This window comes from Mixophyes fleayi, chromosome 8, assembly GCF_038048845.1.
Source record: "Mixophyes fleayi isolate aMixFle1 chromosome 8, aMixFle1.hap1, whole genome shotgun sequence".
NCBI classification, from domain to species: Eukaryota; Metazoa; Chordata; class Amphibia; order Anura; family Limnodynastidae; genus Mixophyes; species Mixophyes fleayi.
In genome coordinates, this window is record NC_134409.1 from 29,170,693 (window position 1) to 29,190,789 (window position 20,097).

A 20,097-nucleotide genomic window follows, 5' to 3' on the forward strand; every position below is an offset into this window, starting at 1 on the left:
CTGCGATATGTGTACAATGATGCCATTTCTATTTTAATTTCTCCTTGTTATATACGTAAAAATGATTTAATTTTGCAATTCACAAGGTTTATCTAAAACATTAAGAGTGTGAATAACTGTAAATATACTGAGATCCCCAATGCAAAGATTCATAGTAAATGTATTTATTGTGTGTCTCTGGCACTTTAGTTCTGTTTAATCTCTATTTTGTGAGTTGATTTATCTGCTTCTAATCCCATTCTTCTTAATACCTCAGATTTTTGGATCTGTGGACAAAACTTTATACACATATCTGCACAGATCCCCTGAAAGTGTTCTTAAATATAGAAATATATAATTTTCTGGTAGCAAAGAGCCTACAGGTCTATCTAGTTAGTCATTTTTTTGAGAGGAAGGTTTTTTTTTTAGAATGTGTTCTATCTAAGTATTAACAATAGAAATATATTTGTCCAAAGCCTTCTTTAATTATTTTATTGTATGAGTCCCCACCACGACTGCTGGGAGACAATGTCATGGATCTATCACCTTATATGACCTTTCACTTTAACTCCAAGTTCAAAGTGCTCTAGAAATGTTCTTATGTTGGAAAATACTGCTTCCCGATCTCTAGTCGTACTCTCTAAGCTGTACATGTTCAGATCCTGAAGTCGTTTTTCATGCACCATTTCAGTAGCTCTTGTCTGAATTTCCTCCTATTTTATTAATGTCATTTTGGAGATAGGACCTTCAGAACTATACACAGTACTCAAGGTGAAGTGACCTACAAAGTGACAATACAACCTCCCTCTTCCTGCTACCTCTGCAGCTATACTTATAAGTCCTTAGGAACGGTCCTGAAATGGTTAATAACTGATCCGTATTTCTGATCCCTGAGCTCCATCATTCACTGCAGAGGATGGGACTGGGAGAAGACGGTTAATAAGGGTATGGGAGGCGGAGAGGTTATGCCTGGAACAGACATCATGTGACTCTTAGTGTTTTGGTACCCATGCAGGCAGAATAGTTCCCAGCATCAGTCAATACAAGGGATGGCAGGGGTATGTTAGCCTATCCAAGCAGCTATCAACAAATGTGTTACACTGCCTGACCAGACACCCTGCTGGGGGATTAGGAGGGCTGGGATTGAGCTGTCACACAAACAAGGGCAGGAGGCTTGGTGTGGGGGGATTATTTGTTATGCAGGGGTTTATCCCCTCTGGATAATGCATCAAAGCACCAAGCTTCGTTCTCTCAGCATGAGCTGTCCAGCACGTACCAGCAATGAAATGGACGCTGCGTTGGGGGGTCATGGAACAGAAAAACCGCCTCGGCCATGTGGGTCTAATCTGGGGTAAGAACCACAATTTTCAAATGCCCCCGCTCACTTCTTTTGTCTTGTCTTAACCCTCATGTTGTTGCCGTTGTTCTCATTTCAATATATCACCCCCCCGTCACATCCTCCACAAGCTCCCCATACCCCCTAGTCTGTGTAAAAAGAATGAAGAGGCAGAAATGAATGCAAATTATAGTGTATACTGCAAATCAAGCGAACGTTGATGATACATCAGTGCTAGTTAATGTCATGCGTGGAGAGAGTATTAATGAAGGGACAGAGCTTAATGAGCGCCAATGTTTTGTTATTTTCTGCATCCTGCAGAGAAGGAGAAATTCTTCATCTCGCACTGTGCACAAAATGTGGATTATTTCCTTATTGCATTAAAAGATTGCCAGATATTATTATTTTAAATTTGCAAAGTCAGATCCCATGTAATATAAATAGCATTCTCTTTGGAAGAAGTGAGGGATGAGCTGTGTATACCATATAATCCATGAGACCTGTTTCACACAGACAGAAGCAGGCAGCCAAATGCAGAACAGTGCTGGGGAGAGTCTGTTCTCAAACAATGGTTATATCAAAGGATACTCTGCAGCATTCACTCCATGAGTCATCATGACATTATCATACACTGCAGTTGTCTATATCATCCTGGAGAGGAAAGTAAGACTTTGAGGGACACAGCCATTTGTGTTAGAGCGAAGGATAAGAGCTAGTCATTGGAGGAATGGGATTATTTTACAAAGTCGTCAATGTGATCTTTGATCCAGACATGGAATTTGTGAGGACACTGATTATGTAGACAGTGACAGTATCTTGTGTATAATTACAGCAGAATCAGCAAAACTGAAGGAATTGATTAGTGCACGCATAGCATTGCATAGCATAGATGATTTACAAGTCTCCCACAAGGATTATTTTAATGGCTTGATGTAATTGTTGACAAATGCATGCAGGATTATTTACTGTTCAATGCACTGCTGTCTAGATGACATGTTAATATTAAGTGTGGATCAGATAATTTTTGCATCTGCAGAATACTCGTAATAAATGACTTGTGGTTCCTGCCCTTTTTTTTTTTTATCATTCAGCCCTGCACCATGAATATAAGTGAACCACGTTATAAGTGGTCTGCATCAAACAGGCGATCGGGTTAACTTTCCTACATTTCATGGGAAATATCAATCGGTTCAAACAATATACAAGCTGATGAAGATGACAAACCCTGCGTATAAGTCAATCCATTTTGTGCTACTTTTTCAGCATTTGAAGTCATTATAATGTAATCTCTTTAGAATCTCATTTCCCAAAATAATATTATGGGTTGGATGTACCCAGTCGCATGTGAAAGCAGAACAGTTGTACTTACAGGGAGAGGCGAAAATTTGAGGGAAGGACACAAATAAATTTTATTTCGCTTAATAGGTATGACGCAAAAGGTGCAACATAAAATCCTTATCGCTCAAAGAGTTAATAGAAAGAGATTATTAGATTTGAGGAAACAAGCTGTGAAATCACAAATCTCCTTCTGGCACCCTGACCCTTATCTGTGGCCATCTGTGCAGAGAGCAAGCAAGTAGAGGGGGAGATGGCAGCATTAGCCGGGATATTTAGCTTAATGAAAGCCTGAAAGAGTCATCAGACTTCTCATAATTCCTACATTTCAGTGGTACAAAATGGCTCTCAACAATCCTTTTACATTTATTTTTAGAAGAAACAAAAAGCATATATAGAAATGGTTAAGATTCAGAATCACATAAAATCTTCAATGTCAATCACTGGTCAAAGTACAACCCTCCTCAGACTAATTTACATAGACTAAAACAAGCAATAAAGATACAAATAATTAACATTAAGCAAATGTAGTTTATACAGCAGATTGTTTATGTTTAATTATTTTTATCATTGTTAATGTTTAGTAATATCTATCATGACAAATCTTGGGCAACCAATTTATAGATATAATTTCATATATTGTATTATGACGATGTATTTTATTATTTAGTGTTATGTATCACTAGTCTGACCCGACAGTTTAAAAAACATTAGCCGTCTCTATCTATTTTTTTTATTTATTTTTTAAATATATAAACATTTTCGTGCCAGGAGTTTAGCTATAAGGAATTGATTATGTAAATACAGAGATGTAAGCAGGCTAAGAATGTAAAGTGTGATATTGGTTTGTAAATATGGTGGTTCATATGCAATATTTATATGTCGGGGCCTCTGTAATGAAAATCTTCCGGAGTTTGGTGTTTGGTACTGAGGAGTATCTATTGGTGCATTGCAGCAAAAAGCTACTATTTTGAACATCCACTGCTAATTAGGATGCTCAGGATGGACCACATACTTCATGGATCACATAGAAGTCACAGCATCACATGGTTTAAATAGTCACTGAATGTGGGGATATAAAACATAATGGATCTATTCTACAACCCTGTTCTTTTCGGTAAAAGTCATTAACTCTTATTCATTCTTGTATGAGTTTTGTGACCTCCAAATTAAAGATAGGGTGCATTTGATCAAGGATGCAGGACAGTTTCCTAATCTAGTAAAGTTCCCACTTGGCTTTATGGGAAAGGTAGGCAACCTGTAGATCTTATGTAAGCTTGGTGTTAAAGGTCATTCGTAGCCCTTCCTCCGCAGTTAAAAGTACACAGAAGACTATATAACTCCAGACTGAAGCATTCCAGCACAATAAAGAACACGTTTATAGCAAGTTATTTACAAAGAGCAACATTTGTGTGATTCAGCATATCTAGAAATTGAGTTTGGCATATTTGTACATGTATAATCACACACATATGTCCATCTGATATACTCAGCATACTATCACATGTTTCTAACAATGTAGTGATTGTTTGACACTCATTGATGTTTCATGTAACTTCTATCATAAAGGGGATATCTGGGACACCTTTATTTCACACATATTTTAATTTCCTTATTTTAAATATATGACTTTCACTTGAATATTTTTCTGGACTGTGCATTATTTGCAACTATAGGCAGTGAGGTAGTGGATAAGTTAATGTAAATATATAATAAATATATAATATAAAGCCAATTGATAGGGCACTGTACCCCCATGTGCAGCCAGGACAAACTGTATTCTCCATGGCTTTAAGTTTGCCAATGTCTAGAATGGGGCAGGAATTATTCTTCCACAAGAAAATTATTCAACTGACATCTGGTTGACTGTGTTGGAAAACATTGTCTTAGGCATATTTCCAGCATATGCCATAAACATGCCTTCCAACATGGAGGTGTTGTGGTCACTCACAGTGATGTCATGGCTGCCACTTCCCCCATGAGCGTGAGTAGCTCTAAAGTGCTAGGGCAGCCCCAACCACTTCCCTAAAAACACCCTTGCATTGCCAAATGCAGGAGTGTGCGACACCAGCTCACCACCAGCAGTGGCACAGTTCTCTCAACAACCCGTCACTTGGGAAAAACTCAGGATGGTGGGGCAGTCATCTAAAATCAGGACTATCAGCGGGGCATAAATATGCATCATTGCGATTTACAGCCATGCATATTTAGTGGCAATGCATTATGTTGATGCATAGACCCCCTATGTCCCTTGCAGCTCTCTCCTGGGGGCTCACCAGCCCAGACACAGACAAGAAGGTGGAGTGAGCATCCTGCTTTCTCCTTGCTGCACTCTCTAAATCATACCCCTGTAACCCTCTTTTTTAATGTTTCCTTCATATATCTTCAGGCAATTGCCACTGATAGTGATTTAGACCAGAAGATCAAATGCAATTGGAATATTAAGCTGACTTGAACTCAATGGTATATGACAATTACTTGGTGCATAATCACTGTTATTTACTTTTTCTCTTGATGTCATGCCTTCCAGCCTCCAGGAAAATACATAACATTACCAACAAAAATGTGCCATTACCCCAATTTTCATTTGCCCTTTCCCACCTTAAGGTAAACATCCATGTGCAGTTGTTTTATAACTTTAAATGGAAGAAAAAAACTTCCAAAACGAAAATGTACATATTTGTGTATAACTGCGTCTGACCTTACCTAGCACACATATTTGGTATTCCTATACCTGGGAGAATTACCAGTTTACATTTTTGGGTAAATATTATTTTTCCTCTATATAAAGCGCATGCAATAACAGATTTTTATTCCCATTATGCTACAAAAGAAAACCCTATCTTTAAAATGAATAATAATAAAAATAATAATAATTGTATATAAAATGTACTTGGATAGACTCAAAAACAGAAGAGGCAATCTCAGTGAATCCAACGCACCTTCAAAACATAAAAATTGATTTGGTCATGAAGGGGAGAAAAACTCTCCAGACATTAAGAAAGTTACTTGTATTGTTGGAGAGAAGCATATTTTATGTCTGAGACATCTGATATATGCGATATTCTGTACTTTGAACAGGTGACTGGAATAAAGACAAAGGATGAGGTGTAAATATGTTATTTGCATATATTGTTTGTATGTATGGTATGAACGTCTCTTTGGCAAAGTATGTACTGCATTACATCACCAGTAGTATTAGGCAGACAGAGGGGTCTATTTCCTGAGCTGCTATGAGTCAAAATTCCTGAGAAAACAGCTGTTTTCTCCAGAGAATGGCCATCCCAGCTCTTCTTTTAATTTGTCAAGGGGTTAAAGCAGGAGAAATCAGAGATTTCAGAGATTTCTCCTGCCTTAACCTACATAAGGTTGGTCACTGCAGTCCCTGTAGACTTTAATGGAGACTGCTATGTGACCCAGTCTTTAAAAACGAATGATCTCTCAGGATGACATTAGCTTATCTTTTTAATGGAGTCCAAAGGACTAAGGTCGCACATGCGCATTAGACAGACAGGGGTCAGAGCCCCATTCACCGGCAGCATTAGGAGGTTTTACTTACTTACAGAGGATTCGCCAGGGCTCACCAATGAACTCTGGTTTGATAAATTCAATCAGCACTGGTCACCAATGATAACTAGACCCCAAAGACTTGAAATAAAGCAGCAACTATTCATCTCCCGTGTTTCCCAAACACTGATCTAGACAAACCTTCTAAAAGATGATACTTATATAACAATATAACCTGGATGCCAGGAGAAAATAATTAACGTAATTGGAACTGGGTCTTAATATTTATCATGGCTGCAACTTTTAATCTAATTATGTAAAAAGAAAATAAAAGCAACTACAGTGGACATAATGAGCTTGATTCCTTAACTGAGCGCAAAACTAATGTAATGTGCGTTTTTTTAACTCAAACCATGAGAAATCCCCATGTTATTTATATGCCTGAATCAGCGTAAGAATCACCTCCTTTACATCAGGAGCTCTTAGGAGCTAGTATTGCGCCGCGCATGAGGGTTTTTTTGCCAAGCCAAGGATCCTTGGATTAATTACAGATGAAGACCCTGGATCTAGGTGAGCAGTAACAGGGTGAATGAGGATAGTGTATGGGTGTTTTTATTTCAAATAAAAGTCTTTTTACACTTTTGTCCGTGTTTTATTTACATTTTTCCTTAGTGCACTAGAGGTTCCTGACGGTCCTGGGTGCTATGGCATGCTGGCACTTGTGGTTCCCCAAGTGCCAGCCTGCCCTGGAAGCCATGGATATGAGGAGGTTGTAGTACTACAACTGTCAGCATGCCCAAACACTTAATATCAGCCTGGGAATGCTGAGACCTGTAGTGCACCAGAGTCAAAATGGATTTCATCATTGAAATCATTATTATTACTCCACACCCTATTCTGATATATGCCTAGAGTGTATTTTTAAGCATTGTTTAAATATATGAATACTTTGGCTGTACTGTTTAACAGTATGGCACACCTGAACTCCCATTACATGAAAAGTATATGCACCAAGGCTTTCTCTGTACATGAGACTTCCTTAACTTATAATGTGTAACAATACGGTAATATATTAGTAATACTGTTAAGCCGCATGTGTACGCTATAATTATGAGTACGGACACCTGTCGTACGCCTAGTGTAGGAATACCGCTTTTGAGTTGGACAAATCTTGAGATATAAGACCACAATTTTTACAACCAGATTTAGTGCAATACTATTATATACATTTTTGTACATAAATCAGGCTCTATGACTATAGTCCATTTGGTTAGAATAATGAAATTCCTGGTTTTTGTATCAAACATCATGAATCAGTGAATATCCTTCCTGGAAAAACTGCAGTGGAATGTGGTATTTGCCTCCCATGGAGACACAATGCTGAATCATTGAAAATACACTGGTGAGGCATATTATTATAATTACATATCTTTCCTGCAGTACAACAATCTTGGTGTTTAAGCAGTTTGTGCTATTCATCACTAGTAGATAGTGATTGCTTCAGTCTGTGATTTCTGTGGAAGCCATTTCATGAAATTAACCAATATTAAGACAAAATCAGCCTATCAATGCATTAGAATGAGTGACATCACATGTATTGATAGGTTGAATATTGGTTCAACAACAAAATGGCTGCCTCTGCTGATATTAGGTGGCAAGTGCACAATTACTTTATTTTTTCTTATATCTAATCTCCCATCCTCTTTTAATTACCTCACAATTATACTTTATTTTGACATATATTTGTACTCTGGATTTATTGCCTAGTGCTCTATGGACAACAGTTTACTGACCCCATATATCTGTATGGTTACTAATGAAACTGAGAAAATGGGCTTGATGCCGAGTTGAAATTATGCCAGTTTCCATAAAGAACAGGGGCCTGATTCATTAAGGATCTTAACTTAAGAAACTTCTTATTTCAGTCTCCTGGACAAAATCATGTTACAATGCAAGGGGTGCAAGGGGGTCAAATATTGAATGTTTTTTCATGTAGCACACAAATACTTGATAGCTTATTTGTACACTGAAATTTATAGTTGATGTTTGTGTGCTACATGAAAAAACAGTCAATATTTAACTTATGTGCAAAACAGAATACTAATTTGCACCCCTTGCATTGTAACAATGGTTTTGTCCAGGAGACTTAAATAAGAAGTTTCTTAAGTTAAGATCCTTAATGAATCAGGCCCCAGATGCGTATGCTCCAATGCAGACCTGCACGTATCTGACAATTACGCCTCCTTGAGGAATGTAAGGGGTGTGCAGATGCACATACAGAAAGGGTGTGTTCACACAAATGGGTCTCATGCAGACATACACAAACAAGCATATACACCTATCAGGAGGCGCAAATACACACCGCTGATAGTGACTTGGTGTAAATCAGGCGCATATACTGCCGTTGCAAAACCAGCTGCCTCCTGAGATGTGTACGGCTCTGCATATAAGCGGAAATACTCTATTTGTGCGCTGGCTGTTTCGTAGCATAAGTAATAGCCATTTTGCTAACAACACTGCATCAGGTCCAGTGTATCTCTCTTTTAAGTATCCTCTTTGTCCACTTGAACTTTTAGAAAATATGCAAGTAGTTTTGATAAAAAAAAATATTTATGTAATGTAAAGAAAGACCTTAATCAAAAAGATTGTTTAGAATTATGATTGTACATGTGACCCCCCTATCACCGTGTGTGGTGTTGGGGTGCGTAGGTTAGTAGTGCTTTGGTTCTGCTTCTCTGCCCTGGTTAGCTTTTGTGTGTGTTCATACATGACCAGAGGGTCCCCGCACATGCAGGTCTTACAGCAATGTGCTTACAGTGTTTGGACACAGTTGTGGTAACACAGTGATGCAACAAACGAACAGTTGGGTGCCAAACCATCTCTATCACAAAATAAACTATTTACACGACTCTTCAGTCCGGCACAATACTTGGCTGTAAATAAGAAAACAGATATATCCAGCTCCTCTCCTCCAGCACAGATCTTCCACTGTTAGGGCTAGATTTACTAAGCTGCGGGTTTGAAAAAGTGGGGATGTTGCCTATAGCAACCAATCAGATTCTAGCTGTTATTTTGTAGAAAGTACTAAATAAATGAAAGCTAGAATCTGATTGGTTGCTATAGGCAACATCCCCACTATTTCAAACCCGCAGCTTAGTAAATCTAGCCCTTATTGTTATCACAGTTATAGATGAAACAAGTCACTTGCATAGCCTCAATGTCTCTGTACACATACTCTCAGCTCTTCCAGTCTCAAATATTTGGTAAATGTCAAATATCACAGTTCACTAGTCTCCCCCTAAACAAACTCTTAAACGGTTAACATGGCTGTGGTTGTCTCACATAACCTTAATCCTCCTGTGCAAAGCTTAAACATGCAAGTTAATAGGACAGTCACATTTCCTCCCCTGTCCCACCTCTCCAGATATAAAGAGATGGAAGTCAGAGATATGCAATAATCTTAATACGGACGTTCATATGCACTTTTTAGTGCAATATGAAAATGCGTATTTTATGCAAAAACGCATATGCGCCCATCTGTAAAGCCCTATGTGTAGAGTGTATTCAGTACTAGTACTGCAATTCCCTTTTTTGCATTAGCCAGCATGAAACAATAAATTCTTTCCTGGAAATGCTATAGTGGAATGTGGGCTATGTCTCCCATGGAGACACAATACTGAATCATTTAAAATACACTGGTGAGGCATAATCTGTAATTATCCTTCCTGTAGTACAGTTTTGGTGTTCAAGCAGTTTGTGCTTCTTCAGGAGTAAAAAGTGACTGCTTCAGTCTGCGATCTTTGGGTGTTAGTACTCTCCGTGCTCTGGCTTTATGTGTACCCACATCACCTACACACAGCCAAGGAAAGCATTTCACGAGCTGAGCCAATGTCAAGCAGAATACAGTCAAATCATTACAATCATTAGCATCACAGAGGCATGGACTAACAGGCTCAGAATTGCTTTCAATTGCTTTAAGTGGCAGAGTTTTCTTTTAATATTTTCTGATATCTTGTCTTTATTTATTGCTTCACAATTATATCCCATTTTGACATATGTTTGTCCTTTGGATTTATGGCATAGTGCGGAAAGGACAGCATCAGTTCACTGATCCACATATATGAATGTCTGGTTATGAATGTAACAGAGAAAGTGTGTCTATCTTTTAAATGTCCCCTTGGTCCACTTGCACTGTTGGAAGATTTACAAGTTCTTTTTGCTTAAAATATACTTCATGGCATCTGTGTGCCCATATTGTACAATGTTTGATGTTATTCCTTTGCTGTATTCTATTCTCAAGCCTCAATTGAAACGCATCTGTATTTTGATCCCTGAGTGTCTATGTTCTATAACAACTATAGAACAAGTTGCTGTAAACAGACAAATTTGTCAATGGTTGTCATTAGAGATGAGCAGAGCTGTGGCGATAGTTCATACAAATTCATATTCACAGGCGAACTTTGAGTCCAGTTTTGCTTCACCATTCTGCGCTGTGGCTTTGTTGGGGTAGGATTTGAAATAGGTATAGAGCTATCACAGCCAACTGATTCACTAGGTCTTCAGAATATTGTTATAGCCATTGCCTGATTATCCAATAGGCTGCAGCCTAGAGAGCGAGTCTTTTCATGGGGGGAGCAACAATTTTAGGGGCAGCAAAATTGTGACAGGATGAAGTATACACTGAAATTAATTTAAAAAAATAAGAGAATAGTTATTCTCCAAAGTTTTCCAAACTAGCCTAGTTCTCATCCTGCTAATTAAACTGCTTCTTCACCGTTTCTCTGGATCCACCTGCCCACTGCTTCCTGTGAATTGGAAAACTAATTTGATTCTTTGGATTTCAGTATTACCTCTATGCAAATGAGACCCAAATTTATCTATCCATGCCAGATCTCTTGCCAACTGTGTTGTTCCGTGTTACTGAATGTCTTTCTGCCATTTCTTCTTGGGTGTCCTCTTGCCATCTCAAACTCAATCTTCCAGAAACTGAGCTAATAATCTTACCACCAATTAATAGAGGCTACTTACCTGGCATCTCTATTTCTGTTAACAACACAACAATACACCCTACTCTGCAAACTCGATTCCTAGGTGTCATCCTTGACATCCTTATAGACTTTCCTTTGTTCCCCCCATGCAATCTGTATCCAAATACTGTAAAAATACATCTAGAAAACATTTAAAGAATATGCACGTAGCTCACACAAGATACAGCAAAAACTTTAATTCATGCTTTTATAATCTCCCACAGTGGCTATTGCAATTCCCTTCTTATTGGTATTCCCCTAACCAGACCCTACAATATATTTGGAATACATCAGCCAGTCTAATTTTCCTATACTGCTGTTCTGCTCTGTCAGTCCCTATATTGGTGGCTTGTACTTTACAGAATCCAATATAACATACTTTTACTAACATTCAATGCCTGAAACAAACTTTCTTTTTCCCTTGTCCCAAATTACCTCCCAACTCAACCCCTCCGCTCAGCCCAAGATCTGTGCCGCTCATGCACACGTTTTTCTTCCTCCCAATCCCAGGCACAGGACTTTTCTCCGGCAGCACTCACTCTGTGGAATTCCCTGTCTCATACAACAAGACTTTCCCCTAGGCCTAGGGCAGCAGTGTGGCACAGTGGATAGCATTGCTGGCTGACAGCATTTGGGTCATGAGCTTGATTCCTGACCAGGGTACTATTTGTGCGGCATTTATATGTTCTCCCATACTGGTAGGTTGCACTTTTTTTCATTACCATCTGGCTGACCAATATGCAATGAGGCATTTAATCTCATGTATCAAAATTATTTTCCTATAGCTTGTGAGCAGTGTCCTCTTACCCCTTTGTCTGTCTGTTAGTCAGGCCCGGTGCTTTCAATAGGCAACCTTAGGCAGTTGCCTAGGGCGCAGGAACCCGCAGGGTGCCGTTGACTAGATTTTCTAATCTAGTCAGTGGTTTGGGACAGAGTATAGCGGCGGAATGGCGCCTGCTGTTTCGGAGTGGCCGTTCGGTTGTTGAATCGATGACCCCCATCCGCACCGCCCTCCTTCCTCTGTGTTTTGGAAGCCGAGGAGCGTTTGGGCAGCCATTGGAGAGGACAGAAGAAGTTTGAAGAGCCCCCCCCTCCCCCCTGCATCTGACCAATCTTCTGGAGAAAAAGTAGTAAAACTTTGGAGAGCCATTGACTAATCCAGCCTTGATGAGGTACAAGAGGAGAAAAATAGTAATGCTGAAATATACCATGTTTAGTGTGGAACAAGTCAACGTACGCATTGGTGCAGTGGCAGAAATACCATTGGTGCTGTAGGTGCGTGCACAGGGCCGATGGGGAAAATGGGGCCCGCTTCACGGGGAACTAGTGAGCTGTGGGCCCCGGTTCCCTCCTTACCGCTTCCCTGCATGGGGGCCAACAGCTCGCTAGTTACGCCTCTGCATTGGTGGCATTAAAGAATAAAAGATCCACCCCATTCCGCCCTCTTCATGAGCAACACCTAAAAATCATAAGGTTACAATGTCCCGTGAAGTGTTTATGGTGATGTTCACATAAACTTAGTTTAAGTGAAGCCCTAAGCTAAGGGCAATTAAAATTGTGTGCTTTATTTCATCAGCACTAACATTAGGGGTTGAACAATTGTGGCAGCCAGCCTATCACTCCTGGGGGAGTGGTTTTCCAGGAGGGCATAAATTACCTGGGAGCTGGGGGCTGGCTCTCTCTTAGTCCTGGATTTCAGATACCTCCCTCCCGCCCGGCATAAGCTGGTTATACTAAATTTAAGTCCTTGTCTTAGGACAAGGCGCAGTGGGTAGGAGGAGGGCAATGCAGTCAGCGACTAATCGAAGGTACTACCGTTTAATTGGCCGCACGTCACTGCCCCTTTTGCAGTAACCTGACTCTTGGCCTCTGGGGCGGAGAATATCCGGTCGTATGCGACAATGTGAGTCCAGAAGGGGGCAGTCACGATGACGCCAAGTTTAGTACCGACCAATCGTAAAGACTTGGGATCCGTAAAGTATTGGGACAGCGGTATTGAGTTTCACCTTACGCTGTATTGCTTTAAAGTTTAGTCATTAGCTGACTGCTTCGCTCTCGTCGCCATTAAGAGTTTTAAAATAAAATTCTTCCACAAAATAAATACGCCCCTTTTTTTGCCAAACTTCTATCTGGTGTCCGTGTCGTTATTTTAGATAAGAAGGTATTAAGTGTTTAATCATTAAGGAATAAGTGCAAGGATAAAAGGTATTAGCACTGAACATTTTAGAACAAGCACCAACCACATCAGCATGTGATCAGAAAGCAAAACATTTATTTACTGGTGTCATTATCCCCAAGACTGACCTCTTCCACCATTGCCTCCGTGTACAGTGCTTCTGCATTCTCCTCCCCAGTACAGTTCTACTTGGTGATATTATTACAGCTGCTGCACTGCTAATACCAGTGATGATGACAATGATGAAACATCCAGCCTTAAATTGCTCTTTGTAGTTCTGGTGATAATTAGTCACTGTCAATAGTGATAGTAATGACATCCTGATTTCTAGATATCGGGGAGGATGAGATTTGCAGAGAAAAAGGAATGCTTTAGAAACTTAGAATGCTTTAGAAACAACTTATGCAATCTTTTGAAAATAAAAAAAGAAAAAACAAGAATATGTGTGGTACAGTAAGGCAAGTGCTTCCAATTCAATAGCAAAGTTCAACAGCACATGCTAAATCTGGGTATACATTACAGATTTTTAACCCAATTATAGTCCCAATCCCATGTTAAATGACTCTATGGTAAGATATCACATTAGTGTGAACGCTCCCACAATCATGTTTTATCTTTTATCTTTATCATGTTTTATCTTTTATCTTTTAGCCTGGCTTCCCCACTACCTTTCCTCTGACCTGCCCTCTATCATACTTGGCGACTTTAACATCCCTTTGACAACCTCAGCGACCCTGCCTCAAACTTCTTGCCCTTTCCTCGTCCTTTAGCCTCACTCAGTGGATTTCATCCCCCACCCACTGTCTCGGTCACTCCCTCGACCTTGTCTTCTCTCATCTATCTGCTCTCTTTGACTTCTCTAATTCCTCCTTCCCTCTCTCTGACCACTATCTCCTCTCCTTCACTCTGTCATTCACCCCTGAACCCCCACCCCCGCCTAAATCCACTCTCACTATGAGCAACCTTGATGTTCTGGATCCTACCTCTTTCTCCTTTTCTCTCAAAGTTCTTCTCTCCCCTCTTCCTACTGTGGTCTCCCCTGACCAGGTGACCTTTCTCTACAACCTCTCCCTCACCACTGCCCTGGATGCTCTTGTACCCGCCTCTCCTGTATACCATCGCCATCTACTACCCCAACCATGGCACTCCAAATTTACCTGCTTCCTCCAGAAGTGCACTCACGCTTCCAAACACTTCTGGAGGAAATCTTGCTCCCTGGCCGATTTCCTTCACTTTAAGCTTATGCTCTCCTATTATAGTTCTGCCCTCTCCCTTGCCAAACAATCCTTCTTTAAGTCCCTCATTTCTTCTCAGTCCTCCAATCCCCGCCACCTCTTTGCCATGTTCAACTCTCTCCTCTTCTGTCCACCCTCCCTATCCTGCTCACCCTCTCTGCCACTGAATTCTCATCCTTTTTCACCTCTAAAATTGAGGCTATCAGACTTGACATCGCCTCCTTGATTCACCCTCCAGCCACCATCATCGTTCCTCCTTCCCCAACTGCCAACTCTGGTGCTCCTTCTGTCCTACATTATGCAATGAAGTCCACTTTCTCATTCTTTCCCAATCTACCTGCCAACTGGATCTTATCCCTTCTCACCTCGTTCGCGCCCTCTCCCCCACTGCCTGCTCCCACCTTTAATCTTTAATGCCACTTTTAATCTCTTTAATCTGTCACTCTCCACTGGCAATGTCCCCTGCTCCTTCAAACATGCCCTTATCTCCCCCATTCTTAAGAAATCCAACCTTGACCCCACCTTTCTCGCTAACTGCCACCCCATATCACTTTTCCCCTATGTCTCCAAACTACTCGAGTGGATTGCCTGCAACCGCCTTACCAGTCACCTCTCGGTTAACTCCCTCCTTGACCCCCTCTGATCTGTATTCAGCCCCATCCACTCCACTGAAACCGTCCTGGCCAAAGTTACTAATGACCTCATCTTGGCCAAATCCATGGGTCACTTCTCCCAGCTCATTCTCTTGGAGCTCTCTGTGGCCTTTGACACCGTGGACCACCCCTTCCTTCTGCAAACCCTTCTTTCTATCGGCCTCTCTATCTCTGTCCTCTCTTGGTTCACCTCATACCTTACCAACCACTCCTTCTCTGTTTCCATCCTCACCCCCCACCGCCCTACCCGTTGGAGTTCCTCAAGGCTCCATCCTCGGCCCTTTCCTTTTCTTGCTGTACACTACCTCCCTGGGTGATCTCATCTCTTCCTTTCGTCTCCAGTATCATCTCTATGCTGATGATATTCAACTCTCTTCTCCTGAACCCCTCCTCCTCTCTCGTGTTTCTGACTGCCTTTCTGCCATCTCCTCTTGGATGTCTTCTCAAAATCAACCTTGCTAAAACTGAAGTCATTGTTTTCCCTCCTTCTAAATCTTCACCCCACCTTGACCTCTCCATCACTGTTAATAACACCACCATCTATCCTGTTCCCCAACACCACTGCCTGGGTGTTACCCTCGACTCTTCCCTTTCTTTTGCCCCACATATTCAAGCTCTTGTCTAGTCCTGTTGTTTCCAACTACGGAATATCGCCTGAATCCGGCCCTTTCTCTCTCAGGATGCCGCCATAACCATAAGCGAGTCTTATCTTTTTTTTATGCATCTCCTCCTCCATCTCCCCTCTCTGCCTTGTCTTACATTGGCTCCCTTTCCCCTACAGAATCCTCTTTAAATTCCTTACCTTTACTTACAAGGCTCTCTCCCATTCCACTGTCCCTATATTTCTAACCTCCTTTCCATTCACACTCCCGCCCGTTCCCTGCTCTCAACCAATGTCCATTGTCTCTCCTCTGCACTGATCACCTCATCCCACCCCAGAATTCAAGACTTCTCCCGAGCTGCCCCCCTCCACGGAACGACTTCCCTTGCTCTATCCGTATGTCCCCTAATGGGCTCTCAAAACCCATCTGTTTCTCAAAGTCTACAGCCACCCATCTAACCTTCTCCATCCCTCTTCTCCTTACCTCCTACTCCTCTGCTCATGCTCCTCTTGTGCTTGTTCCCCTCCACAGACTCCTCTTGTATGTGCGGTCTGTTTCCTCCCCTTAGAATGTAAGCTCTTTTGAGCAGGACCTTCTTCCCTTCTGTCTCAATACCATCTCTTCCTCTCCAATGTCACTGTACTTGCTATGCCTGGAGCTATTGGAGTCTTGTTTTTACTTGTTTTGTTCTGTACTGTTGTACCCATTATGGTCTACTGTTTGTATTGTATTTGTATTTTGCATGGCACTGCGGAAACCTTGTGGAACCATATAAATAAACAACAACAACAACAACAATAATAATAATAATAATAATAATAATAATACACTAGAGCTTAAGACCTGGGGGCATCTAAGTACCTGCGAGCGCATAAAACTCTACGGGAAAGGCAGCTGCTAAAGGTGAAGACCTCTATTCCATCAGTTCTATAAGTATATCCTGGTAATCGTGAGCTCTAACAGATATTGCCCAAGATTTCAGTGATAAGCTAATTTTCCTGAAGTTAATTTATAGTTCAAACTTTAAGTTGGAAAGCAAGCCAAAGGAACTTCTTACAGAAATCCTACAACTAGGACTATCTGTGGTGTTTCCCCAAATTAGAGTTTCTTTGTGCATTTTCCTCAGTTTGCTGGCATCTGTTGCTTTTGGTGAACCTTCAGTGTGCTGAAGAACGTAAAAGACTATCATCACTCCACTATGGGGCAAGAGTGATTAAATGGGCTAGCCATGCTCAATATTAACTGTGATGTGGCACAAAAGTTGGAATTTTCCAGATTGATTGCTACATTTCCAGAAAAAAACAAAAAAGTTAGAAAAGCACTTCTAATTTGAAATCTCCAATAATCCAGTACATCGGTATATGTATACAGTATTTATTTGTAAATTTTAATAAGGTTAAGCATTAAAATAAATTTTAAATACATTTTTAATGGGGTTTTTTTCTTTCTTTTTTAAGAAAAAGGGTGTGTGTGTGGGGGGGGGGGCACTTATTTTTGGTTTCCCCGGGCCTCTATGAACCTCTGAAAGGGCCTGTATATAAGTGACGTCATCATGTGTGTGACAATGCAGTCTAAGGTATCAACAGATCTTGTGCACTATTCAGTGGCAGAATGGTGTGCCAATCTGAGTGTCTCTCTTAGATGAGTCTTGTCAGAAACGCATATATCCTGATCCCATAATAACTTTCTTCACTCATCTGGCTTTTCAGCACCTTTTGTAAGCCTGGTTCTCTAAGGACGCTTTAAAAAAAATTCTACTCGACACTCTGCGAGAGAAAAAAGCATTGTGTATTGTTGGATTGGTTAAGGAGTAACTGGCACACTGCAATGCTGGGTATTGTTTGGAGGTGGAACAGATCACGGTGGATGTCTGTCATTTTCACAATGAAATTATCTAGATGACCATATAAGCCTTCTTTACAGTAATTATGTGCGGTGCAGTCATTTACAGTCCAAGGCAAAGAAATGGGCACATTCAATATACTAATACATCCCTAAAGCATACTGGTGGGTTAGTTGACAATATTAACCCTAGTCTGTGTGGTAGGAAATATAGATTGTAAGCTTCTCTGGGGCTGGGAGTTACATGCATGATAAAATATTATCTGTAAGGCACAGATCATTATGTAGGTGCTATATGAAAACCTGTCAATAAATAAATCTTATATTAGAAATGCTAAAAGAATCCCAGACATACTTCTATCTTTTGATGCTAAAATCTATGGAGATTTCCTTACAGGCATATTTGCTCTATATTCAGACCCATCAGCAATGATAGTGATCAATGGGACACCATCCAAAAGGGTTAATATCCGAAACGGTACTAGACAAAAATGTCCGCTGTTGTCCATGGTCTTCACTCTGGTTATTGAACCCTTACCAGCAGTCATTAGATCTTCACAAGTATACCAGGATTTCAAGAAGTTTCCTCCGCTCTCTTTCAGGGGCTTTGTGGCGCCCCTTTAAAATTTTGTGGTCAGGCAGTATAATTATGTATTTTATGTATTCCTTATTTATCTTTAAACTTTAGTCTTCTTGTCTTAAGGCTTTTAAAGGTGTGTTTATTCTGCACCATTTGTGCAGCGTGCATGTAACATGTACATTAATCCCCTTAATACTTAAAAGATCACAGGAGACCAAATTCGGCTTATTTTTTTATTCCATGCTTCTTAATTGCACTTAGATTAACCTAATGCTAAATAACTTAATGGTAATGGTCCCATGCAGAAGAAAGATGACATTCTCAGTATGACTAAGCCTTGCACACTCATTAACTTATTTGTTTTTCATTTTCTTCTTTTTTTCTTTTTTTTTTACATTTTCTGAATGCTCTTTAGGGTGAGGTGACTCCGGCAGGTGGAGAAGGTCACCGTCATCGTCGCGTATTATGCCTCTAAAACGTCAGACGATTACGTCTGTAACCTGTAACAATGAAAAATAACAGCTTATTAAGTTAAAGAATCACTTTTTCATGGTAGACAAAATTTGTTGAGGAAATCTTGTACAACACTGGCCTAGACTGTAATTTATACATTAGCTGGAACATATATATTTACCTCTCCGTGTGCCTTTAGTACCGGTCACACGCTTCTTCTGCCTTGTGTACCGTCTCTTCTTCCGGTAAGTCATTGCCCGAGTTTTGGGCAAGTGGCCCTTCTTTTGTTTCCTTTGATAGGCCATTGTTGTAGCCTATTTGCCTTCAGCCAGGAGCAAATGACTTGTAGGCTCCCAGTCCCCACTTTTATACCCTGAGACTACTGTGTCTTTTATGATGTCATATGGGTGGGGTTTGGGTGTGGTCTGGCCAATTTTTGTGACACTGTCAACTTGTCATGTGGGTGTGGTCAATTAACCAGTCATAAGGGTCATACTAAACATTAACATCTGCGTTCACAGCAACAATAAAACAGGTGACTGGAATATATATGTTCCAGGAGAAAAAAGGATGAAGTAAGCTTTATATTTGGCTTGTAAACACAATCACAAATGACCTTGGAGAAGGTGGGAAAAACAGCTCAAATAGACCTACACGTACCGGGAGGGTTATTAAGTACAGCCAGAGTTTCCAACTGTCAGTAAATGTATTCTTGCTGTACACTACATCCCTAGGCAATCTCATCTCTTCTTTTGGTCTCCAGTATCATCTCTACATTGATAATATTGAACCCTACATCTCTTCTCCTGACCCCTCCCCTTCTCTTTCGTGTGACTGACTGCCATTCTGCCATCTCCTCTTGGATGTCTTCACGTTTTCTCAAAATGAACCTTGCTACCCGTTTGAATAGAGTCCATCCGGATCTGATCCATTATGATCAGTTGGGATTTATCCCAGGTCGTCAAGCCAGAGATAATACCCGTCGAGCAATAGATATAATTCAAATAATTAACCAGAGGCGTCTCCCGGCCCTGTTGCTCTCTTTGGACGCAGAGAAGGCATTCGATCAGATTTCGTGAGATTTCATGTTTAACGCTCTGAAGATGTATTGCTTCTTTGCTGAATTCCTGACGGGAGTATCTGCTCTTTACAACTCTCCCACCACTAGGGTATTGGTTAATGGCTCGCTTTCTGATCCTCTTTCCCTTTCCAATGGGACGAGACAGGGATGCCCCCTATCTCCTTTAATGTTTGCAATGGTTACAGAGCCCTTGACTAAAGGCAGTCGGCTTTGATAAGGGGTGTGGAGGTGGGACCCTGGGAATTCAAGGTCTCTCTCTTTGCGGATGATATACTTCTTCTCTCACGAACT

At 40.7% G+C, this 20,097-nt stretch overlaps 1 protein-coding gene and 1 long non-coding RNA gene across 5 annotated transcripts in view; one reads left to right on the forward strand and one right to left on the reverse strand.

Moving 5' to 3' along the window:
- The first annotated feature begins 902 nt into the window (after positions 1 to 902).
- The window catches only part of RGS8 (regulator of G protein signaling 8), a 41,363-nt gene continuing 22,168 nt past the window's right edge, over positions 903 to 20,097 (forward strand). For all 4 annotated transcript variants that reach the window (XM_075182264.1, XM_075182266.1, XM_075182265.1 and 1 more), the window contains exon 1: positions 903 to 1,330. In XM_075182264.1, coding sequence (XP_075038365.1) covers positions 1,203 to 1,330 — 128 coding nt within the window. In that variant the 5' untranslated portion in view covers positions 903 to 1,202. The remainder of the gene's footprint in view (positions 1,331 to 20,097) is intronic.
- Positions 18,492 to 19,073, reverse strand: LOC142100042 (uncharacterized). The gene is made up of 2 exons (XR_012678666.1): positions 18,907 to 19,073; positions 18,492 to 18,772 (listed from the first exon to the last, which is right to left on the reverse strand). It is a non-coding gene; the product is annotated as an uncharacterized LOC142100042 (long non-coding RNA).